This window comes from Prunus persica, chromosome G8 (genome assembly GCF_000346465.2).
Source record: "Prunus persica cultivar Lovell chromosome G8, Prunus_persica_NCBIv2, whole genome shotgun sequence".
Lineage (NCBI taxonomy): Eukaryota > Viridiplantae > Streptophyta > Magnoliopsida > Rosales > Rosaceae > Prunus > Prunus persica.
Window position 1 is genome coordinate 20,935,286 of NC_034016.1, and position 26,079 is coordinate 20,961,364.

General features: G+C 37.2%; 4 protein-coding genes across 8 annotated transcripts; 1 reads left to right on the forward strand and 3 right to left on the reverse strand.

Annotated features, from left to right (window-relative positions):
* Window positions 354-3,915, reverse strand: LOC18766529 (phosphoglycolate phosphatase 1B, chloroplastic). 5 transcript variants are annotated; one of them, XM_020569689.1, is made up of 6 exons: window positions 3,795-3,915; window positions 2,859-2,930; window positions 1,928-2,099; window positions 1,293-1,399; window positions 736-824; window positions 354-642 (listed from the first exon to the last, which is right to left on the reverse strand). In XM_020569689.1, exons 1-4 carry the CDS (start codon window positions 3,882-3,884, stop codon window positions 1,347-1,349), a joined length of 387 nt encoding a protein of 128 aa, XP_020425278.1. In that variant the 5' UTR covers window positions 3,885-3,915; the 3' UTR covers window positions 354-642; window positions 736-824; window positions 1,293-1,346. The 5 variants fall into 5 exon arrangements, with proteins under 5 accessions (XP_020425278.1, XP_020425277.1, XP_020425276.1 ...); XM_020569688.1 differs by having other exon boundaries at window positions 736-829; XM_020569687.1 differs by having other exon boundaries at window positions 736-845.
* On the forward strand, window positions 10,719-17,907 carry LOC18768735 (disease resistance protein RPS6). The gene is made up of 8 exons (XM_020569697.1): window positions 10,719-11,469; window positions 11,723-11,795; window positions 11,902-11,968; window positions 13,341-13,860; window positions 13,951-15,052; window positions 15,172-15,465; window positions 15,568-16,989; window positions 17,110-17,907. The coding sequence occupies exons 4-8, from the start codon at window positions 13,364-13,366 to the stop codon at window positions 17,602-17,604; spliced, it is 3,810 nt and encodes a 1,269-aa protein (XP_020425286.1). The 5' UTR covers window positions 10,719-11,469; window positions 11,723-11,795; window positions 11,902-11,968; window positions 13,341-13,363; the 3' UTR covers window positions 17,605-17,907.
* LOC18767925 lies at window positions 20,705-22,047 on the reverse strand. Its single transcript, XM_007201476.2, has 2 exons — window positions 21,468-22,047; window positions 20,705-21,204 (listed from the first exon to the last, which is right to left on the reverse strand). The coding sequence occupies exons 1-2, from the start codon at window positions 21,761-21,763 to the stop codon at window positions 21,054-21,056; spliced, it is 447 nt and encodes a 148-aa protein (XP_007201538.2). The 5' UTR covers window positions 21,764-22,047; the 3' UTR covers window positions 20,705-21,053.
* On the reverse strand, window positions 22,844-25,948 carry LOC18766443 (pentatricopeptide repeat-containing protein At1g03100, mitochondrial). The gene has a single exon (XM_007199357.2). The coding sequence runs from the start codon at window positions 25,346-25,348 to the stop codon at window positions 22,979-22,981; it is 2,370 nt and encodes a 789-aa protein (XP_007199419.1). The 5' UTR covers window positions 25,349-25,948; the 3' UTR covers window positions 22,844-22,978.

Here is a 26,079-nt window from a genome sequence, read left to right on the forward strand (position 1 = left end):
GTTCTACAATTTTTGCAGATGACAAGGAAAATATATTTTTACAACCCACTAGTTTTCTTTTTTCTTTTTCTTTTGAGTGCAAGCAAGCAACAACCCAATAATATTATAATAAAAATACTAATTTCAATTTTCACAACTTAGACAAATAACAGGCTCCACTAGTAGGGTTAGACCGAGAGGCTTTTGGGACATGAAATGAACAACACACCTCCTTCGCTACTACCTGTCCAAGCTCAATTGCCAATCACACAGAAGAAAGAGAAGCAAAAAAATAAATTCAGAGACACGGATGGCTGCAGCTGTGTGCTGGTTTGGTTGCCAAGAAGAAGATGCAGGAATATATTAGCAACCAGTTTAACAATTGCACAGACATCTCAAGTGCATAGCTTTTATATTTATTAATGTACTCTGTTTCTTTTTGTTTCAGAAACCTACATCCAGTAAAATATACTTAAAAAAATTACATGGAAGTATGACTGGCAGAGACAAATAATGACAGATCCGCCCAAGTTTGATTTTAGGGGTAACATAATAATCATACAGTTGCAGCCTTGAGAGACAAAAAGTCTGAAATCTTGTTCGTGTAAAAATCTGGTTGTATGGAGTTGTTAGGACTCTGAAGCACTGATAAAGTGGTGACACCTATTAGACAGAAGGAAAAGCGCCTTAATTAGCTCAAATACATCACAAACTCAAGAAAACTTGGGCCAAAAATGCAGACTTTAGTTTAGTTACCTGAGAGAACAAGAAAAGTTTTGTAACCACCATTTTGTCCAAACAGAATATCAGTATCTAATGTGTATCCCAACCATGCAAATCTGTGACTTCACTTCAAGATGCCAAATCTGTCATTGATTAAATTCAACTGACTAATAGCAGCAATTATATGACCAATAGTTTTCATCAGATCCATTGAAGTTCACTTCTTTAAGATGTCAAAGTGTTCAGCGACTTAGTACATGTCAGCTATACTAATTAGAATGCAAAATTACATCACGAAAATTGTACATTCTGTTACAATAATTGCATTCTTGTATTTACAAAATCATTGATGTTTACCGCATTAGTCAAAGTCATGTCTTTTGGCCTTTGAGTGTTTTTTAACTTTTAAGAAGGGGCACATAAGCTAGATGGTTGCTAAGTATAGTGAGTGATTAAAAAGATGAGTCAATGATGAAACTCCTCTAATGTTTGTCAGAAAACCAAATAGAGCAATTTAACTTCAATAACTAAAGAATTAATCTACAGTAAGATAAAACGATGAAGAACAATAATTAAAGCATTTGACTTACTCGTTTGCTAAGTAGTCCATCGTAAATGTTGAGGGTTTTCCCACAACCAGCGGCTCACGTTGAATACATCCATGGATAGCGCCAACCATAGAACCACCACGGTCCACCTGAAGTTGAGTATAAATTATAGTAGCTATTGAGAGAAAATTATAGTAGCTTCATCAATTCGGTAACAACCTGTTTGGCTAGGTATTTTCAGGTCCAGAAATTCAAAATTTCCCAGTCAACTTTAGAAGTTTAGGTATCATATAATCAAGTCATTTGGAACCACTAACCCATGCATCAGTAAATGCATCATAGATAATCTAATTCAGTATTCTGAACATTAACGTGTTCAATAAATTGTAATAAGTTTTTTTTATAAGATCGAATAAAAGATGGTCATTTTCACAGTCCTATCTCCTCTCCCTTATTTTATGCTTTGATATATTGAACAGAAACAAGGAGATGAAAGCATATATAAATGTGAGTGCAAAGTGTACAAATAGGAGTGTGAAAATCGCTACCCCTAACAAATGACTTTTGAATTTTAAACAAATTCCAATTAGGAAAATCTTTACATGTTTTGCAGCATAACACAGTTGAAAATAATCTAATTAAAACACAAAGTGCAACAAGAGAGGAGAGAAATGAACCTGCCCATTCCTGAGCATCTTTGAGACGAGTGACAGCATCACAATTTGTTGCAATGAAAAGACTTCCAGGGTTTTCACGTAGACAGAGTGTCACATACTTTCCATCACATAAACATTGATTAATGACAACTGCCACCAGAGAAGACCAAATGCAATACATGTAACAAGTGCACTGCATATATAATAAGACCATAACGTTTATATGGTGTTGGCACTTGGTATAGTAACATGTATATTACCTTCCATTTAATACTTTGTAACACAATGTTTGCATATATGCCTGAATTTGAGCACAAGTACAGCCATAGAAAAATAAAGAAAAAAATATAGTGAATTGTGGCAGTTATGTGGCATCTATTTTTCAATCCAAACCTTCAGACATTAAAGTTTAAATATTAAACCGAAGCCCTAATAATTTCTGAGGCAAGAAGAATCTAAAACAGATGCATGCACACACAAAAAGATGATGTTTTCAAAAAATTATTGTTTGGTGGGGGGAGAGAAAAAAAATAGATTTTCTGGAGCAAACTGCATGTTCCCGGGAGAGGGGCAGGCAGTGATGATCCTCCTTTACTTCATCCACTACATCAACATTCATACTAAATAATTACCAGGGGAACTTTCAGTTTCCAAATATTTGCTTTTACATCCAAAGAAGATGTAGACCTCGTTATGTCTCTCAAGCAACAATTTGCTATTTATACCTGAAGATCTTTTAAACTACAGGTAACCTGTTAAGCTTTATCCTAAATTTAAAATGAAACTGAAGATACAAATGCAAAGGAAATAATGACACCAAGTTTTGTGCAATGCTCTTGTTAGCCAAATGAATAACATGTCATTTGATTTCACAGACTAGGATATAAAATAGAAAAAGTACAAGTAACAGCATCATGTACTTAAACTTATATGATTTCAGACTCATACTTACTGGTCCACCAATGTATTGATATCCAGCAAGCTCAAGCTCCTTCAAGATACCTTCCTCACCAATCACATAAACCTATAAAAGGCTCGATCATCAGTCTATTTACATCTAAGTTCATGATTAACATGCACCAGTTAATTCATTTAGTGCTAATCATGAGGTACCAGATGCAAGGAAATCACAACAAAATAACTTCTTTCAGAATACGAAAAACTTGGAATCCCATAGCAAACACAATTTACCATGCCTGAAAAGCTCAATTAGTATCTATCTATAACTGACAGATTTGTCTCGTCTTCAGACTCAACAATAAGTCGAAGTCTTCGCATAATGCGATATGGCTCAGATTTTCAATATTCCAGAGCCAAGCGTTTCAAGAGACAGGCTACCAAATTGATGGGTTCAACGGAACAATGAACAACCTTTAAAAGAAGTCACAAAGGTGACAAAACCAATGAATTCAACCATGGCCAGCTACCAATTAAATAAATACCAAATTGCTTCTAAACAGAATTGACATTATCAAACAACAAAATAATCTCAAAATTATAGCAGAGCAGATTAACATTACCATGATATAAGCAAGGGCTCAGATTTTTTATAACCTTAACTAAACCAAATATCAAGATCAAACACGATGAACACTAGCACAATACACAAACTAAATTCACATTTCTGATAAATCAATGAAACCTAACCTAAGATCAAAATCAGCAGCATTAACATTACCATAGCACAGGGAAAAAGTAAGAAAATTTGTGATCAAACGCAACATCGAAATTAAGCGAAATTAACATTTCACAACTAAAAAGGCTCGACTTTCACAACCCAGAATCAGAATGAAGAAAATTCAGATAACCAAAATCATTTTATAGAAACTAGAATAAGAAAATAAAAGAGAAACTGTCATAATTAAAAATAAAATAAGCAGAAAGCCACCTGGTATCGATGTGAGGAGACATCATTGGAATCGTCGGAGTCGTTGTCGATGAACTCGTAATCCACAACTCCAGCTTCGTCGCTGTCCATAGCGGCGGCTGAGATTATACTGTAAAATTAAAAAAATTAAAAACGGTATAGCCGATCGGCTATACTAATTTTATTTTAATTTTTAAATAGTATCGCTGGGCGGCTATACTATTTAAATATTCGAATATATTTATATATAATATATATATATATTAATTAAAAAAGACCGGCCCAAGGCTAAGCGCACGTGCCAAAGAGGCCCATGGCCTAAGCCCACTTGTCAAGGAGTATCGCCGTGCGGCTATACCATTTTTATGCCAAACAGAGTGTAGCCGCAGGGCTATACCATTTTTTTTGGGTATATGTTATTCTTATTCAGTAATACGTGTATAGTACCTGAATTTTGAGGGTCCTACTTAATTTTTTTTTAAAAAAAAAAACGTGTATTAAACATGAGAAATACGTGCGTACGGGTATAATATATTATTAAACGTGAAAGTGCTAAAATCTTTATGCGGGTAATAACTTTGAAAAAGTAAAAAATCAAAAAGGGAAGATAGATACTCGAGCAATGGCATAATAGTGACGGATACGGCTCTTGGGTATGGAGAAATTGAAAAAAGAAACCCAAACGATTTCACAAAAGACTTAATAAATAGAAACGAATAACTTTGTGTCCATTTTCTTCAGTCCTTTTATATTAAATAACAATGAAAATGTAATCACTATGCAAAGTGATTAAAAGAGGGTAAGATATCACTTGATTACGTATGGTAAATTAAAGAAGTAGGCCAAAGAACAAAAGTAAAGAATGCCATTTAATAATTTCAAAATATTAAAAATAAAAAAGAGTCTAGCCGCGCGGCTATACTATGTGTGTCTTTGGAAAAAAGGAGCCCCCCAGCCCCTAGGTTACACGTGTCAGAAGAGCAAAGCCTAAATTTTTTTAAAATATGGAAACACCAGTACAGCCGCGCGGCTATACTCCTTTTTTAATTCAAAAAATAGTATCGCCGCATGGCTATACTGTTTACATATATAAAGAACGGCCAGAGGCCTCAGCCCACGTGTCAGAGAGGCCAATGGCCTAATCCCACGTGTCAAAGAGGCCCAACGGCTATACTTTTTTGAAAAAACAATTAAAACAATAGTATAGCCGCGCGGCTATACTATTTTATTGATATATATAATATACATATAAAAAGGCCCGCCCAAGGCCTAAGCCCACGTTTCAAGGAGGCCCATGGCCTGATCCCACGCGTCAAAGAGGCCGAACGGCTATACTTTTTTTTAAAAAATATTTTAAAAATAGTGTCGCCGCGCGGCTATACTATTTTATGTATTTATATATATAAAGACCCGATCAAGGCGTAAGCCCACGGGTCAGAGAGGCCCATGGCATCAGCCCACGTGAGCAAGGGACCCAACAGCTATACTTTTTTGGAAAAAAACAATTTTAAAAATAGTATAGCCGCGCGGCTATACTATTTTATATATATAATATATATATATTAATTGAAAAAGACCGGCCCAAGGCTAAGCGCACGTGCCAAAGAGGCCCACGGCCTAAGCCCACTTGTCAAGGAGTATAGCCGTGCGGCTATACCATTTTTATGCCAACAAGAGTGTAGCCGCACGGCTATACCATTTTTTTTGGGTATATGTTATTCTTATTCAGTAATACGCGTATAATACCTGAATTTTGTGTGTCCTACTTAATTTTTTTTATATAAAAAAAAACGTGTATTAAACATGAGAAATATGTGCGTACGGGTATAATATATTATTAAACGTGTAAGTGCTAAAATCTTTATGCGAGTAATAACTTTGAAAAAGTAAAAAATCAAAAAGGGAAGATAGATACTCGAGCAATGGCATAGTAGTGACGGATACGGCTCTTGGGGTATGGAGAAATTGAAAAAAGAAACCCGAACGATTTCACAAAAGACTTAATAAATAGAAACGAATAACTTTGTGTCCATTTTCTTCAGTCCTTTTATATTAAATAACAATGAAAATGTAATCACTATGCAAAGTGATTAAAAGAGGGTAAGATATCACTTGATTACGTATGGTAAATTAAAAAAGTAGGCCAAAGAACAAAAGTAAAGAATGCCATTTAATAATTTCAAAATATTAAAAATAAAAAAGAGTCTAGCCGCGCGGCTATACTATGTGTGTCTTTGGAAAAAAGGAGCCCCCCAGCCCTTAGGTTACACGTGTCAGAAGAGCAAAGCCTAAATTTTTTTAAAATATGGAAACACCAGTACAGCCGCGCGGCTATACTCCTTTTTTAATTGAAAAAATAGTATAGCCGCATGGCTATACTGTTTACATATATAAAGAACGGCCAGAGGCCTCAGCCCACGTGTCAGAGAGGCCAATGGCCTAATCCCACGTGTCAAAGAGGCCCAACGGCTATACTTTTTTGAAAAAACAATTAAAACAATAGTATAGCCGCGCGGCTATACTATTTTATTGATATATATAATATACATATAAAAAGGCCCGCCCAAGGCCTAAGCCCACGTTTCAAGGAGGCCCGTGGCCTGATCCCACGCGTCAAAGAGGCCGAACCGCTATACTTTTTTTAAAAAAATATTTTAAAAATAGTATCGCCGCGCGGCTATACTATTTTATGTATTTATATATATAAAGACCCGATCAAGGCGTAAGCCCACGGGTCAGAGAGGCCCATGGCATCAGCCCACGTGAGCAAGAGGCCCAACGGCTATACTTTTTTGGAAAAAAACAATTTTAAAAATAGTATAGCCGTGCGGCTATACTATTTTATATATATAATATATATATATTAATTGAAAAAGACCGGCCCAAGGCTAAGCGCACGTGCCAAAGAGGCCCACGGCCTAAGCCCACTTGTCAAGGAGTATAGCCGTGCGGCTATACCATTTTTATGCCAACAAGAGTGTAGCCGCACGGCTATACCATTTTTTTTTGGGTATATGTTATTCTTATTCAGTAATACGTGTATAATACCTGAATTTTTTGTGTCCTACTTAATTTTTTTTATAAAAAAAAAAACGTGTATTAAACATGAGAAATATGTGCGTACGGGTATAATATATTATTAAACGTGAAAGTGCTAAAATCTTTATGCGGGTAATAACTTTGAAAAATTAAAAAATCAAAAAGGGAAGATAGATACTCGAGCAATGGCATAGTAGTGACGGATACGGCTCTTGGGGTATGGAGAAATTGAAAAAAGAAACCCAAACGATTTCACAAAAGACTTAATAAATAGAAACGAATAACTTTGTGTCCATTTTCTTCAGTCCTTTTATATTAAATAACAATGAAAATGTAATCACTATGCAAAGTGATTAAAAGAGGGTAAGATATCACTTGATTACGTATGGTAAATTAAAGAAGTAGGCCAAAGAACAAAAGTAAAGAATGCCATTTAATAATTTCAAAATATTAAAAATAAAAAAGAGTCTAGCCGCGCGGCTATACTATGTGTGTCTTTGGAAAAAAGGAGCCCCCCAGCCCCTAGGTTACACGTGTCAGAAGAGCAAAGCCTAAATTTACTATTTTTTTAAAATATGGAAACACCAGTACAGCCGCGCGGCTATACTCCTTTTTTAATTAAAAAATAGTATAGCCGCATGGCTATACTGTTTACATATATAAAGAACGGCCAGAGGCCTCAGCCCACGTGTCAGAGAGGCCAATGGCCTAATCCCACGTGTCAAAGAGGCCCAACGGCTATACTTTTTTGAAAAAACAATTAAAACAATAGTATAGCCGCGCGGCTATACTATTTTATTGATATATATAATATACATATAAAAAGGCCCGCCCAAGGCCTAAGCCCACGTTTCAAGGAGGCCCATGGCCTGATCCCACGCGTCAAAGAGGCCGAACGGCTATACTTTTTTTAAAAAAATATTTTAAAAATAGTATAGCCGCGCGGCTATACTATTTTATGTATTTATATATATAAAGACCCGATCAAGGCGTAAGCCCACGGGTCAGAGAGGCCCATGGCATCAGCCCACGTGAGAAAGAGGCCCAACGGCTATACTTTTTTGGAAAAAAACAATTTTAAAAATAGTATAGCCGTGCGGCTATACTATTTTATATATATAATATATATATATATATTAATTGAAAAAGACCGGCCCAAGGCTAAGCGCACGTGCCAAAGAGGCCCACGGCCTAAGCCCACTTGTCAAGGAGTATAGCCGTGCGGCTACACCATTTTTATGCCAACAAGAGTGTAGCCGCACGGCTATACCATTTTTTTTTTGGGTATATGTTATTCTTATTCAGTAATACGTGTATAATACCTGAATTTTTTGTGTCCTACTTAATTTTTTTTATAAAAAAAAAAACGTGTATTAAACATGATAAATATGTGCGTACAGGTATAATATATTATTAAACGTGAAAGTGCTAAAATCTTTATGCGGGTAATAACTTTGAAAAATTAAAAAATCAAAAAGGGAAGATAGATACTCGAGCAATGGCATAGTAGTGACGGATACGGCTCTTGGGGTATGGAGAAATTGAAAAAAGAAACCCTAACGATTTCACAAAAGACTTGATAAATAGAAACGAATAACTTTGTGTCCATTTTCTTCAGTCCTTTTATATTAAATAACAATGAAAATGTAATCACTATGCAAAGTGATTAAAAGAGGGTAAGATATCACTTGATTACGTATGGCAAATTAAAGAAGTAGGCCAAAGAACAAAAGTAAAGAATGCCATTTAATAATTTCAAAATATTAAAAATAAAAAAGAGTCTAGCCGTGCGGCTATACTACGTGTATCTTTGGAAAAAAGGAGCCTCCCAGCCCCTAGGTTACACGTGTGAGAAGAGCAAAGCCTAAATTTTTTTAAAATATGGAAACACCAGTACAGCCTTCCGGCTATACTTTAAATATTCAGTTATATTTAAAACGTATAGCCGACCGGCTATACTATTTTCATTTTATTTTTTAATATAGTAGTATAACCGCGCCGCTATACTATTTTGATTTCATTTTTCAAAATAGTATAGCCGCCCGGCTATACGATTTAAATATTCGAATATATTTAAAAGTTATAGCCGATCGGCTATACTATTTTATTTGGGTTTTTAAATAGTATAGCCGTCCGGCTATACTATTTTCATTTTATGTTTTTAAATAGTATAGCCGAACGGCTATACTATTTTTTATTTAGTTTTTTAAATATAATAGCCGCCCGGCTATGCCATTTAAATATTCGAATATATTTAAACAGTATAGCCGGCTGTACTGTTTAAACAGAAGATCTCCAGTCTGTTTCCCTCTCTCGCCTTATTCTCTTCTCTCTTGGCTCTCTCCCAAACGACATGTTCACCTCACCACACCAACGACAACGACGACAATTCCTCCCTCTGCCAACTCCACCTTGCCTTATGAGATTATTATTTTGTCACTCAAATCATTGTGGTAAGGTTTTTATTGCTCCAGATTACATATGAAATAAACTTAGTTTGTGGAAGAGTTGAAGAAGATGCTTGGTTTAGATTCCAATCGGCTATCCTGGATATCAATTATTGAGGAAGGTGCTGTGAAGGTATTCTTGGTAGATATATGATTCTGAGCTTCCAACTGTGGTTGGCGTCTGGTATTATCTGTAGTATTTTGTAAACTGTACATTGAATCCATACACCATTGTGCTTATTCTTGCAATCCTATTATGATGTTCCAAAGTACATTCAGAATTGCCAAAAGCAAAATTACTCAAGGTACCATGTGTTCCTTGCATTGTTGTATTTTCCCTTGGCTTATGACAAAGTTGAAGATATCCAAATTCTTATGATACCTTAAATTAGGTCATCTGACACCTTTTCTCTTTCACAGGACTTCTATGAGCTGTGCCCTCAGAAATTTCAATGCAAGACAAATGGTGTTACCCAGGTATAAAGTTCATAGCATCTTTTATAAAGTAGTTGCTAGTTTCATTAGACTATTCATTCTGTTTATGTGGTTGAAGAAGAATGGTGAGATACACAGCTCGAAAGATGGGTTTTGATCGCCTTTGTAGTTTGTGCTGTTATAGTTATCAAATAGGGCTTATGGAGCAGAGTGTTCCACTGAGTTTTAAGTTTTTAAACCACCACAGTTGAGCAGTCAATTGGGATGCAACAACCTTTCCTGCAGCTTTCTTTAATATGTCTTAATTAATGTGATGATGTCTGTTGGTGACCACTTAATTGGATGCATGATGCTGTGGAACTCAGAATATATTCCTGCACATATTCAAAGGTTGTTCTTATAATGCATCGATGAATCAGGGATTCCCCATTATTCTTAGCAGTATACAGTCTATATGCATGTATGTGATAATGTACTGACATTTGATTTCTCAGCGCCGCTGGATTGTGGTGAGTAATCCTAGCCTGTGTGCTCTTATCTCAAAATGGCTTGGAACAGAAGCTTGGATTCGTGATGTTGATCTTCTAACTGGCTTGCGAGCATATGCAGCAGATCCTGACCTTCAACAAGAATGGATGATGGTACTCTCTAGGCTTCATATTTGTACATTGAATCAATGAATGGTGTGAAGGTTTGGTCACAAGTTCTTAGAACTTCTATCCTGTTCATCTTTTCTCCTTTGTCTAATAGATTACAATGAAATTTATCGCTTTCAACTGCAGGTTAGTTTAGATGCAATGTTTGATGTGCAGACAAAGCGAATACATGAGTACAAAAGACAGCTGCTTAATATACTTGGTATTATCCATCGATATGACTGTATCAAGGTGAATCTGATTTTATATGGTGAAGAACCATATTTTTATAACTCCTTAACAAACAACTACCTTATACCTTCTAAAGGGAGCTATCACCATCCTCCAGCATTGTGCATACCTATTTCATCTTCTTGTCACAGTAATTTAACTAGTTGTTGGACAGTAACCTATTGAGTTTTCAATGAGATATGATGTGGAGTTGGAGCTTTCTTCTCATGTTTTTTTTTTTTCCTAATTTCGTAAGAACTTTCTTTCCTTTTTGCCCCCACTTATAAGATGAGCACTTGGCCGCAGAACATGGAGAAATTTTTGTTTCAACAGTATAGCCGCCCGGCTATACTATTTAAATATTCGAATATATTCAAAACTTATAGCCGGCCGGCTATACCATTTAAATATTCAAATATATTTACAAACGTATACATTAAAAAAAGAGTGTAGCCGAGATTTTTTCACAGTCGTGCCCTCGTTGACTTCGGCCTTACTAACGATTAAACTTGTTTTGTTGAAACCCGTGAGTAGCATTTGCTGCTGCAGAATAAACCAATTTTAAAACGGCTATATACTCTTTAAAGTCCATTTCCCTCTCCCGCCTTGTTCTCCTCTCTCCCAAACGACATGTTCAACTCGCCACACCAACGACAACAACGACAATTCCTCCCTCTGCCAACTCCACCAATTCCAGCTCAAGATCGCCCACTTAGGTATTTACGCCCACTTCAAGCTTTATTTTTTATAATTTTTTTCCTTCAATTTGTTACCCATGATTTTCTTCTTAGCTATTATTAATTTTGTTATGCAGAATCAGTTCTAGCATTAAATGTTCAAAATCTGAATGAGAAAATCGATTGTATCGAAGAGCGTTGACTACATGGTTCAGAAGATCCATCATTTGCAGTATGTTTTGTTCACTCTTCTGGTTTGTTTCCCGTTTCAGCTTCAAGTCTTGAGCTTTCAAGTATATGCTAAATTGAAAGCAAATTTATAATATTTGGTTGCATTTGTATGTCACCGGGAGACTCAAGGCTTAATGCTCTAGAAGAAGAGGTTCATATATTTTTCAATTTATTTTGTGCAATTTTTAATTCAATGACTAAGTAGCAGAAATAGTTTGTTGGATTTGAGAAATTGGCTTTGCAATGTGTTTTAGGTACGGCTTCTGTGGGCTGCATCAAGAAGTAGTACAACTTGGATCTTCAACGGTTGCCTCTCAGGCTCAAAAGGTCATGCACTGATGTACTCAATGCATCTATAGTCTATGGCTATGAGTGTGTGATGTTGTTAGTGTGGTGTTCATTTTGCCATTGGCTTCTTTCTCTTTGCTTTCAGATGGCCGATATCGTTACAGAACAATGGATTCAAATTCATGGAGTTTCTATGGTCCTCACGTAACAAGGTTCGGTTTTTAGGCCCCAATCTCAAATTCTCACTATTTATTTCTGGTTTGGTTTAGCAATAGATTGATTGGTTTGGTGGTTCTTCTTGAGACTTGATAAATCTTTATGCATTCAATACTCATCCATTGATGGTTCTTCTTGGTTTGGACTGCTTTTCATTCTTTGGATATTGCATTTCTGTTATAGATTTTGACATTTCTATTCTTCGTTTGGATGGTTCTTCTAACTTCTTATTTATAAATTTAAAATTTAATTTAATATGTGACTGTAAAAGATGGCTGATGTCATAAACGTGAAACATTGGCACCTTCTTCATTTTGCATTTCTGAAATGATATACGTGTTTTGTACCAAAACAAAATCGAAGAGTTTTCCAACAGCACTATAAAATAATTACAAAATGTTGAAATTTTGGAGGTGAAGAAAGCAGGGGCGTTGTTGGGCTTATCATAGAACATGTAGGGGAAAAAAATGGGTACAAAGAGAAATTGGAGAAAATGAAAGAGAAGGTAAAGCCTGAAGAAGTTGTAAAAATCCTAAACCTCTTTTCCTTTCCTTTTATATAAACATTCCTGCCTTTACCTTATGGCAAGAATCATCAGAGAAAAAGAAGAAGAAAAAAACAGCAAAAGATGTTCCAGTAGCTTCATTTACAAGTTTCAAAATCTGAATAGGATTCTATAGTATGCCTAGATTCTGTTAGCAGTAGACAAACTACTTGTTAGTCCCTGCACAAGCAAAAATTTAAGCATGCCCGGTAGGCCTTGCGGCCTATGAATGTACCAAAAGTAAGAAAAGGAACAACTTTGTACGTAAAAGTAAAACGCATAAACGATGCAGCCTATTGTCACTTTAGCTAGAATTGAACTCAAGAAAAATTCCAACTCAAAAGCAAAAGTTTGTGCAGTCACTCCCATTATCCCATATGCCCTTTTTATTTCTTCGGAGTGAATGCTTGAATTTTTGTCCACCAACAGTGCTTGAGTAATTGTTCCTCTTCTCTTTTTCCATCTCTGATTATTTTCCGTGGATCGTTTTCGAGCTTTGTACAATTGCTAAACTAAAATGTGATCTAGCTGCAAGCAACTGCTTTCAATTCTCTTTCTTTCTAAATAAGAGAGGCTACAAATCTCTCAAGCTGGTAGTGGCAACTTATCTCTAGCTTTCTCTCTCTCTATCTCTCTCAAGCTGGCAATTGTTGGCTTCTCAGCTGCAACTTAATTAACCAAACTGCTTTCTATCTTTCTTTCTAAACAACAAAGGCCACAAATTTATATATACATCCAATTTTGAGATTTTTTTTATTCCTCATATCTCATTCTCAATATATACATCCAATTTGGATACATGTAATGCATGTTTTGACTTGCAGGTTTGCAGGTTGTGGATAGGAATATGAATTCATCATCTTCTTCTCCTCCTTTTGCTGCCCCCCTTCAAGAAAAGTATGATGTGTTTCTTAGTTTCAGAGGTCAAGACACACGCGATACTTTTACCAGTCATCTTCACGCAGCTTTACTTCGGAAGAAAATTGAGACCTACATGGATCGCAGACTGGAGAAAGGAGACAACATTGAACCTGCCCTTCTGGAAGCAATCGAGAAATCAAAGATTTCAGTAGTCATTTTCTCAAAAAACTATGCTTCTTCCACATGGTGTTTGAAAGAACTTGTGCATATACTGGGATGCAAGGAAAGATATGGACAAATTGTTATACCCATTTTTTATTGCATAGATCCATCACATGTACGAAAACAGCAGGGAACTTATATACTTGAAGGTCTTCAACTAAAGAAACGTTTTAAGGGCAGTAGGGATGAGGTGGTCAACTGGAGGGCTGCTCTGGAGGAAGCAGCCAATATGTCTGGGTTTCATCATTCAAGCAAAACAGGGTAGCCAACTCTCTAACTTGTATCAATTTCCACTTGTGATCATTTGATTCATACTTACTATTGTTTGTCTTTCATAATGATATTTGCCAGGACAGCAGCTGATTTTGTAGAGAAAGTTGTCCAAGATATTTTGACCAAATTGAATCGTGAATCGTCTAGTGATTTAAAGGGCCTGGTTGGAATTGAAAGGAAAATTGAGAAAATTGAGTCGTTATTGTGCTTAAGTTCACCAGGTGTTTGCTGTGTAGGTATTTGGGGCATGGCTGGTATTGGCAAGACCACCCTTGTGGATGCTGTATTTCACAGGCAGTCCTCTAAATTTGAAGCTGCTTGTTTTCTTGCAAATGTTAGGGAGAAATCAGAACAAACGGGTGGACCAAATCAGTTGCTAAATAAACTCGTTCGTAAGATATTAAAGGACAAAGATATAACCATCGACACTCTGTCTATAGGACAGACTTCTATTCAAGCTAGGCTCAGGCGTACAAAGGCGCTCATTGTTCTTGATGATGTGAATGCTTCAAGCCAACTAGAAGTTCTTGTTGGTGACCATGATCGGTTTTGCCAAGGCAGTCGAATCATTATAACTGCTAGAGATAAAGGCGTTCTTGAGGAAAAAGTTGATAATGAAAAGATATACGAGGTTGAGGGATTAAGTTTCAATGAAGCTCTTCAGCTCTTTCATTCGCATGCTTTCAAAAATAAGTCCCCAACAACAGATTATATTGAGTTGTCAAAAGAGGTGGTAGAATATGTTAAAGGCATTCCATTAGCTCTTAAAGTTATGGGGTCCTCATTCCTTCGTTGCAAGAGCAAACAAGAGTGGGAAGATCAATGGAACAAATTGAAACGATTTCCAAGTGAAGAAATCAAGAAAGCTCTGAGAGTAAGTTACGATGGATTAGAAGAAAATGAGAAGGAGATATTTCTTGATATAGCATGTTTTCATAAGGACGAGAATATCGATGGTGTAAAAAGAATGTTATATATTCGTGGTTTCTATGGGGAAGTCGGAATCAAAGTCCTCATTGATAGGTCTCTCATATCAATTTGGGAAGGATGGATAGCGATGCATGATTTGCTGCAAGAAATGGGTAGGGCAATTGTTCGCGAACAATGTATTGAAGAACCCAGAAAACGCAGTAGGTTGTTCATTGCAGAGGATGTCTATCAAGTGTTGGCAAATAACCAGGTACGTAGTTTATGTTATATTCACATTTACAATACACAAGTCAGATTATTCCTCAAATATAATTTTGATTAAACTTTTTATATTATTAATTCAATTTACACTTTGCTATTGATTGTCAGAGAACTGCAACTGTTCAAGCCATATTCTTTGACTGGTCTAAGATTGAAAAGCTAAACTTGAATCATGCAAATTTCGAAAAAATGTATCAACTGAGATGGCTACGTGTCAATTACCCTCGGTTTCTCAAGAACATCACATTAATTGATTCTCTTGATCTTCCTAATTCTCTTAGTTATCTTGAATGGGAGGGATATCCTTTGAAATCTTTGCCATCAAAATTTTCTCCTGAAAATCTTGTTGAGCTTCATATGCCGTTCAGCGAAGTTGGGGCTCAACTTTGGAATAAAGACCAGGTATATATGCTTATTTTAGTTCTTGTATAACATGTGGCCTAGAAAGTAATAATCTGCAAGCTACGTTGTTAATTCTTTTCATTTCTATTTAATTTGTTACAGAATCTTATCAACTTAAAAGTGATCAGTCTTCGTTCCTCCGATCATCTAACTGAAGTTCCAAATCTCTCTCAGAGTCAAAAAATTGAGCGGATAGATCTTTATGACTGTAACAGATTGGTTGAAATTCCTTCGTATTTTAAATATCTTAACAAGCTTACAAATCTTGAACTTGGGCGGTGCAGAAAGCTCAAAACTCTTCCGGATATGCCATGTAATGTTGAATTCTTAGATTTATCTAAGACAGCAATAGAGGAATTGCCTTCATCAGTTTGGTCTCACGAAAAAATATCTGAGCTTGATATTAGATATTGTAGAGACCTTAAGAGTCTTCCAAGCAGCAGTTGTAAGCCGAATGCGTCAGGTACTTTTAGTCTGTGTGGCTGCAAATCTCTTTGCGAGTTTCCGGAGCTTCCCAGGAATACAACAGTGCTAGATTTGAGTAAGACAGGAATAAAAGATTTGCCGTCATCAATCAAGTTTGTCTTTGGTCTCACTACAATTAAACTGGTCGCTTGCAAAAGCCTTGTGAGTCTCCCAATGGACATTTGGAATTTGAAATCTTTGAAGAGCCTTGATCTCAGTCGTTGCTCTAACTTTCAACACTTGCCAAAAATCTCAGACCCTGTGGAACATCTGGAGTTTCTAAATTTATCAGGTACAGCGGTTGAAGAGCTACTGCCATCAGTTGGAAATCTAGTTGCACTTAAATATTTAGTTCTCCACAAGTGCAAGAACCTTGAGGTCGTCCCAAACAGCATCTACAGTTTAAGCAATCTTAAAACTCTCTCGTTTAATGGCTGTTCGGAACTGAAGAAATTGCCTCCCGTCTTAATAGACCGAGTTGGATTGGTATCTCTGGAAGCACTAAACCTTGCTAAGTGCAGTATACTAGAAATCCCTGATGGCCTTGTTTGCTTAACCTCATTACAAATATTAAATCTGAGAGAGACCAACATTAAGAGCATACCTGCAAGCATCAAACATGCTGCTCACCTGTCTTGCCTTTTCTTAACCGATTGCAAGAGCCTTAAATCTTTACCAGAGCTCCCCCCATTGTTGCAACGTCTTGAAGCACATGGTTGCACGTCTCTGAAGACAGTCTCAAGTTCAAGCACTGCACTCGCACAAGGTTGGGGCGAATATATATTTTATCCAAGGCTTCATGAGAAATATATATTTTCTAGTTGCACAAAGTTGGATCAGAATGCACGAAGCAACATAATGGTTGATGCACGGCTCCGAATTATGCGAATGGCAACTGCGTGGTCAAAGTTTAAAGAAGAAAAAATTGAACAATCATCATATGATTCAGATGATGATTATGATTATGATTCAGATGGTTATGATTCTGATTCAGATGATTATGATTCAGAGGATTATGATTTAAATGATACTGATCATGATCCAGATGATATGATGCAGGTTTATATATCTCTTTCTTTCTTTGTTTCTCTATCTACCTCACGCACACACTCTCTCTCACTCACTTCTGTGGAAAATTTTACACGAGTTTAATAACTAAGATGTCCACTGATGCTACAGGAAAATTTCATTGCCATTAAATGTTGGGGGTATGAAATTCCAAATTGGTTCAGCCATCAAAGTGAGGGATCTTCAATAAACATCAAGCTTCCTCCTGACTGGTTTAGCACAGATTTCTTGGGTTTCGCTCTATCTCTTGTTATTGCATTCAACAAGGATTACGCTGAATTCTCTATGAAGATTGGATGCAAGTACAACTTCAAAACTAGTAATGGTGAAAGCCATGAAATCAACCATCCTTTGCATCCGTTTGCGAATAGTGGAAGCTCAAAGCTCCACCAGGTGTATGTGTGGTGGTATAATAATGTATTTGAAGAAGTTGTGGAGGGAGCTCAAAGCCCCACTGCGTTTTACAAACTTGTTACTGAGGTCTATGTTGACTTCAGCGTACTGGGATTTGCCAACAAACCCTATTCGGAGTTGGAGGTGGAGAAGTGTGGGATTTGTTTGTTGTATGCCCAAGATGCTGAGAGCATAAAGAAGAGGATTTTGTAGCTAAAGCGATCATGAACTTTTATCCCTAACTTCAATTTTTGTTTTTTGTTTTGAGGTGCGATATCATTTTTTGTTTGAGCTGTTACAAGCCTTGTGGCTGAGGATGCTTATGCTTAGGGACGTCGCTTGTACAAAAAAATTAAAAAGTAGAGGGGAATCCAGTCTAGTCTCCTCGTAACTAATTCAGTCTGAAAAGAACTCCTCGACTTTTACAGGGTGATATAGAACATGGATATCAATGGTGCCATGTCGTTCTCCACGTGTCACAACTTTTTCACTCTTACTGTTTGGGGTGCTTTATTTATTTTACTTTATTAGAGCAACTCCACCCATTTGCCCTTAGCCATGGCAAGGGGGGAGCCAGGGCAGCCACTATTCACGTGAATAGTGGTTGCCCTTGCAAATAGTATTTTGAGTTTCCACCCATTGCCATGGCTAAGGGCAATTACTATTCATTTTTTTGTTTTTTCACAACTTTTTTTTACTTAAATAATTAATTTGGATAATATTTTCGGATAAGATTTTTGGGTTCCTACGTGTCAATACTATTCATATCGGATAAGATTTTATTTTATTAGTTGTATTGGTTGGTATTCATTTAAAAAAAAATTAGGATTTGGTGTTAAAAGTGAAGAGTATTGGTTGGTATTTATAGACACGGGCGGACCCATAATTTTTTTAGCGGAGGTGCAATATTGGCTAAGTATGAAAAATGGTTTTTCGGAATAATTATTTTCTCAAGATAATTTTTGGCGGCTTTTATTCCTTACACATCAAATAAGAAAACTTGATTTTATGGGATTTTAATATGAAGTATATATTGACTTAATGAGCCATCATTTTTAGCCTAAATCGTATTTTGCACTAAAACCGATTTTTCATATTTTGATTTGGTGGGAATTTGATTTTCTAGTATTTTTATTTGAATCCAAATGGGGGGTACTTCCTTATTTACATTGTAAACTTAAGTAAATGGAGTAATATAAAAATAAATTAAAGTAAAAGGACAAAGACATTTACTTAAATGTTGAAAATGGAAATAAGGTATAGAGGAAAATGTTGAGTAAAGAGTGAATAATAGTAGAAGTATAATGAAATGTATGAGGATTGGTGTTGAAAGTGAAGGGTATTGATAGGTATTTATAGAAAAAAAATATCAGAATTTTTTAGAATTTTTTAAAAAAATTTACGATTTTTTTTCATATTTTTATTGCCCAAAAAAGCCTCAGCCGTTGGATTAATTTGGAGAAGCAGATCGGAAAGCTGGGGAGGCGACACGTGGCAGCGTACCTTGGACCTGGCGCGCTGACGTCAGCGTGACGCGAGGCTGACGTCAGCAACACGCGAGTTGGACCTCGGGCTGGTCTCGCCTTCGGGCTGGCCCGAGTTGGTGGGTCCCACACCACCCCCGGGCCTGGGCTGTACGCTGGAGCGACTTTTTTTTTTTTTCCTGCCCTCGCCTCGGGCTGGGCTCCCTCGCTGGAGCTGCTCTTAATCATGTGATGTGATTCGTTAACGTAATTTTTGATGGACAAACTAGTGGATGTATGAAAGTGGTAAAGAAACAATTTTTCGAATACTAAGGATACACTTTTGTCACTAGGATTAAGGGTTCGTTTGGGAGTGATTCTAAATAGGCCAATAATCACTTCTCTGAAAAATCACTTTAGGTGGTTTTAAGTGATTTTATGAAAAAGCATACGGGAGATCCATCATTTGCAGTATGTTTTGTTCACTCTTACAAGAGCGTTGATGACATGACGAAGAAGATCCATCATTTACAGTCTGTTTTGTTCACTCTTAAGGTTTGTTTACCGTTTCAGCTTCAAGTCTTGAGCTTTCAAGTATATGCTAAATTGAAAGCAAATATATAATATTTGGTTGTATTTGTATGTCACAGGGAGACTCAAGGCTTAATGCTCTAGAAGAAGAGGTTCATATCTTTTTCCATTTATTTTTTGCAATTTTCAATTCAATGAAAAAGAAGCAGAAAGAGTTTGTTGGATTTGAGAAATAGGCCTTGCAATGCTTTTTAGGTACGGCTTCTGTGGGCTGCATCAAGAAGTAATACGACTTCGATCTTCAACTGTTGCCTCTCAAAGCTCAAAAGGTCATGCTCGGATATACTCAATCCATCTATAGTCTATGGCTATGAGTGTGTGATGTTCATTTTTCCATTGGCTTCTTTCTCTTTGCTTTCAGATGGCCCACATTGTTCACAAGTTTTGCTAATTCACTAATATCTTTTTGAAAATAATTAAATAAATAGATGCACCTATAAAAGGCTCGATCATCAGTCTGTTACCATCTAAGTTCATAATTAACGTCACCCATCATTTTTATTAGGCTCTAATTCTTGTTTTTAATCACATTCGTGGCCAATCATTTTGGCATGAAGTTTTACAATTTTTGCGGATGACAAAGGAAAGTACTCTATATATTTTTACAACCCACTTTTTTTGGCCTTTTGAGTGCAAGCAACAAAAACCCAATCACTCGCAAACTAGACTTATGTTTTCTTTTGAGTCCATATATAGACCCTCACTGTTGGGAGACAGCAGAACCCAAACATCAGTGGGCCCTAAAATCCTGATGGGAAGTGGCACAAATGGACTGTGGGCTCAGCAAGGACATGAGGCCCAAACTAAAAAAGTTATCACCTCTCAAATTAAGGCCCAAAGTTATCTGCCTTCATTTGTTTTTTGGGGCATTTTCTTTCTGCAATCTTGGCACAATGAAGACCAATAAATTTCTTTTTGGAGCAGCTTCCTCTCCTCTGCACCCTGTGCAAATTATCTACTGACTCAAACGCGAAAGCTACCAAAATCGCCTAATACTGAATGGATTAATAATGCTATAAAGAATATTTAGGGATCCCCGATAACAAGAAGATCTAGACTTAGAACAGAGCCAGAGTGAACAGAGGATAAGTAGACAAAGAAGTCAAGTGCACCAATCAACTCTCCACATTCACATAACAGGCCAAAAAAATTACTTCAAGACATTCAAACTGAAAAACAAACATCAACAATACACTGCCAGATTTAAAAGTTGCAGACAAGTAGTGAATCGTTAACAAATGTAAGAACATCGATCGAGAAGGTTGCAAACAAGCAGTGAATCATATTAAAAGGGGTAAAATGAAGGCAGGCTAACTGTGGCACAAGTTTAACTCCGTAGTCTATTCTGGTAAAGCTCCAGTATGTTTCATCATGACCACAAAACATAACAAAATGTAAAATTTGGGAACCTACACTACGCTACCAGTAGGTTTCATCATAACCACAAAACATAACAAAATGTAGAATTTGGGAACCTAAAAGAAACTAGGCGAACTTTACAGAACCTAATTATAAGCTAAATTGGAGCATCTAAGACAACCCATTTCTAACCGAAATCGCATGCCAATCTCAAAAATTTGACAGCCATGCGACGAAAGTTAGCCTCGACTAACTAGTTGGTTTCGATCCATTGACATTGCTGGTCATGCTGTACATTGTTCTAACTGGTTGAACAGGTACTTGCTTTGGTTGCTCTGCTATCTTGTCCAGGTCAACTTGTTGGTCACGGCACTCTGGGGAACAAAATGCACGAAAGGGGCTGCACGCCACCATTTCACGTCAAAAAACACACAAAATTCAAAATTTTCAGTAAATTTAATGACACGGGAAATAGAAACAACTGTGAAATGGTATATAATTCACATAACATTTATAATTGCGAACGAAAAACAAATTAAATGCAAACAACAAAAGAAGAATTATAAATTACAACTCAAATTTGTATTCTTTTAAATTTAATTCCTTGTTTATCTTTTCAAAATGAAAAGAAATCAGGGAGATAAATGAGGAAAGAAACCTTACCCGCACATGAACACGTCCTCATTGTGAGGGAGCCTCCGGCGACAAAAGTAGCAGTGGTCAAGGAACTTATCGACCTGCGCCTCGCGTCCCATCGTCACAATCTCCGGCGACGACATCGTCAGAACCGACGGCGGAGACTGCACAGCTTCCGGCGACGGCTTCAGAGCCTTCGCGCCATTACCGAAAGCCGTACGGACGCGGAGCCAGGAATCGGAGGACTCGGCCGACCGCGGCGGAAGGAGGCCGGTGTCGCCGGAGCTCGACGAGTGAACAATGCGGGAGCGTTTGGCGGACATTGAAGATGGCTAGGGATTTGGGAGGGGAAGAGAGAGAAGCGAATTTGGGGTTTTTGAGAGGTTTGTGAGTGTAAGGAACAAACAGCAGAGAGAGAGAGAGTTCGACCAAAAAAAAAAAAAAGCAGAGAGAGAGAGAGAGAGAGAGTACGGGGGCTTTTGCTTTCTTCATGGTGCGGTGTATTTATATGGTTGCGCTACGTCACTGTGTTAAAATGTGTACCCGCCTAAAGCTCGAATTCTTGACAACAACGCGTCTTTTATTTATTTAATTATTATTTAACTCAGAAAAACAGAAAAAGAAAACAGAAAAAAGTAACGCGGTGATATTATAAGGGCGTGGACTGAATTAAATTAGGCCAGCTTGGATTTTTATTAACAAGATCAAATAGTTATTCTCTAATGATTCTTTTGTGAGGATTTTGTGGTTATACTAAACTCAAATAGCTTCTTTGAGTTCAGTATTTTATAATGGAAGTTTATATTAGGGAAATGGTTTTTTGTTTTTTTGTTTAAACAAAGAAAAACATCTCTAATTTACGTAAATGAAAATTCGAACTAATGTTTAGGTAAAGTCAAAATCGAAGTCTAAAATAGTATGTTTTAGAAATAGAAATTCGAACTAATGTTTAGGTATAGGTAAATAGAAGCTTAAAATATTATATTTTAGGTATAAAAACATGATCGACAAGGAATCTTCACTCACTAGAATGTTTGAAATTGCCATCTCCTAAATGAATAATTGATGGTGGATGTGTAATGGCTGAGTCATCTTATGCGTAACTTTGGGAATTTATTCACATCAAATCTCCTAGTCGATTTTTGTTCATAAACCACCACTGATTAACAAGATTTTAAATATATATATATATATATATATATATATATATATATATATATACCTCTTTACCTATGCTGACGTCCGGACGTTGTAAACATAGAGGAAAGGGCGGAGGTGGTGCCTATTAAAGGTTGTTAAATAAACAAATCAATCAATCAAATGAGAAATGATGTGGATTAAGAAATAAGTTTAGTTTAAAATTGTAGTTTCCTCAAACAAGACTAGGTGATGATCCAAACATAAAATTAAACTTTTTCTCATTCTGGGTGAAGAACTAATTAACACAGATAACCAAGAACTATAGTGTCTTCTACTTCTTCAAAAGTTCATTGGATCAAAGCTGAGGCATGTATGAAACAGATAAGAAGACAGTTTCCTCAACACACACCTACCCAATTCTTAAACGCTAAAGCTGCTTCTCTCTTTTTAAGCTGGGATTCTGTCTGGAATTTGGGAGCCTTGCCCTTGTAACTTGTTCTATGGTACTTCAAGAAGAGTGTTCGGTACTTGTACTTATCGATGAACATTTTCCCTTTCTCCATAATTTCCACCACTTCATTTGCTCGACTGAAGAATCCGCCCCTCACGAACGTGTAAAGAACAGAATCCAGGAGTTCCTGATCAAATTTCATTGAGGTGGCAGAAGCAATAGACTTCATCTCCCCCCAAAGCTCCGTCACCTCTATATATTTTCCTCCTATAGCAGCATAGCCAGTGACCATAGAATGGAAAGTTTGAGCATTCGGGGCATGCCCCAAACTTCTCATCTTCGTCAGAGCTTTCTCTGCATCCTGCATCAATCTCTTCTTGCAGAAAAAATGGATTATGCTGTTCCAGTCGTGAACCCCGGAATCCATTGTCTGTCCTTCCTTGATTTCCTGCAAGAGCTTTGCCATCAACCTAGGTTCACCACCTCCTCTTGCACATTCGTTTACCAACCTTTCGAACTCCTGATGACCAGCTCTTGGTATCTTCGCCTCTTTCATCTCTTGGTACAAATGGAGGGCCCCCTGTGTATCATTTTGAAGCACCCTGGATTGGATCAATGCCTCATAAGAGCTTGAGTCTAGCTGGATCCCTCCCTTACGAGCATCTCTTAAAAGCGATGCTGCGTTTCCTGCTTGGTTTGCTTCACAATATGCTTTTAGAAGAGAGGAGTATACCGAAGAACCAGTTCTTACACCAGCCAAGCACATCTCATCAAGAAGGTCATGTGCTTTATCTAACCATCCGAGTGATATGCATGAATTAATGACATGAACCAAGGCAGAATCATCATTGGAAGCTGGGGAATCTTCTTTACCTGCCTTTATAAGAAACTCTGCCAAATCCTTGGTCTTGTCCGCTTCTAGAAAGGCCTTGACTAATTTCACAAATATTTTTTCAGTTGGCTGGAGGATACCGCGGTCTGTTGTTATCAATTCAACTTGGCTCTGCAACTTAGCTAACACTACACCAAGCACTTCCTTTGCCTCAGCCTCAAGTCTCAAGAAATTTCTATCCATAGAAAACTCTTCATAAGATATTAAGGGGCTACTAATATGACCATATGATTCTCCAGAGCTTGTACTTTTCCTGGATTGAAAACCCGATCCAAGAGGGGACTTATTTCCCCTTCCAGCAGCATCGAATACCAGTGTTGCTAATGCAAGAGAATTTCTTGCTTCTTTCGCTTTCCGTAGCATTTCCAAGACCATGTTGGATGCAGCATCTAGATCCCTGAATTTCAAATGGCATGTCAGCAAGCAATTGTAGAACTGCCGGAACTGAATATCACTTAGGTTAGGGGATTCATCGATGTATCTTTGAAGTTTCCTAAGCTCATCTCTTCGTCCATTTCTCTCATATATTTGTGCCATTAATATCAATAAGTTAGCATCAGTTTTGACACCAACTCGAGGCATCATGTCAAGGAGCTGCTCTGCTTTCCTAGTTGTCCCAAACATGAGACAGCCAGCCAAAGCAATGTTGAAAGCAGTAGTATTCGGTTTCATAGCAATCAAAGGTGCGTTAGACTTCTTACGCGGGTCGATCCTATTATCTTGGAACAAGTAACCAATCTCAATTATCAACTCAGCAGCAAGGTAAGCCCCTTGAGCTGTTTGAGACATGTGAGCCAAGATAGCAGACCAGGCAGCAACAGGCGGAAACTGTTCCATTTCTACCATCTTTCTCAAAACAGTCGACGCAGAAATGGGTAATCCAGCTTTGGCAAGACCCAAAGAGAGATAAATCAGTGTCTCCTTCTCTAACAAGTTCTGTCTGCTTTTCTCAATAGCCTGTTCTACCAACCCATAAGCCCTCTCAAGCCACTGAACATCAAAGCTTTCTACAAAACTTGTTAAGAGCTTATTGACAACAGATTTCCTAAGAAACCCTTCCATCTGCATATGCTGCTCATGCAACTTCCATGCATCATTTAGTCTGTGCTCATCAATTGCACTTTGTATCTCCATAGTTAATTTAGCCGGGTCACGAGCCTGGACCAAGATTGTTCCCGCCACAGTTGAAAAGAAGTTTACTTGAAGTGTAAAGTGATCTCGAAATCTCAAAATAGCATTTTGTACATTTGAGTTGGCCAAAGAAGAAGAGCCAACGAACCCAGAAATAGGCCCGGCATTTGAATAAGCTCGAAGCTGGGATTCAGAGGCCCGAGCTATGCTATAACTAGCATCAGCAAGTGCAAGATATAAAACAGAAGGGCAAACTGAAGCTGTCCGATGGTTGAATTTCCTCATATGAAGCATCTTATCCAGGCAGAAACATTTACCAATCAACTCACTACAAACAAAAACACCCTTCAATTTTTCTTGAAAGATACATTTTTTATAACACAGCGCCGAATTCCAAGTACAGAAGCAAGTAACCGAAGGCTTGTAATCGGCCAATATCGTTGAAGCATTTTATCAAGCAGCTGATAATCAAACTGAGGTTGCAAGGAGAAGTGCGGTTTATTGGACGTGCAAGGATAAGCTCAAGTACGCGAAAAGTGGAAATACTTACTGTTAATTTGGCGTTGGTATGTCCGCCAAGTTCGATAGGAAGATGAAATGCAAATGTGCAGAAGAAGAAGTTGAAATTCAAAAGGGAAGAGGAATTGAGTGAAGGGAAGAGGGAAAGAGGCGGGTCGGTTTTGAGGAGAAGGATACCGTTGGGGCTATTCATGGACAGGTGGGCTGCTTTGACAAATATCATAGGGCCCATTTTAATTTTATTTTTTTAGAAAAGGGTCCATTTTTATTAATAGAATTCTCTTGTGTCATTTTTTTTGTCAAAGTCAGGAAAGAATATGAGGTTTTCTCACATACACATTGTCAAGATGCGATGTGATTGATAATGTGATTTCAAACTTGAGACAACTGGTCTGCAATTCAAAGTCATTTTTCATTGAACTAAACCCCATCAGCTAATTCTTTTGTATAATTAAGTTTTCTTTTTCTCTTGTTTATAATTGGTTTAGAGAAAGAAAAAAAAAAGT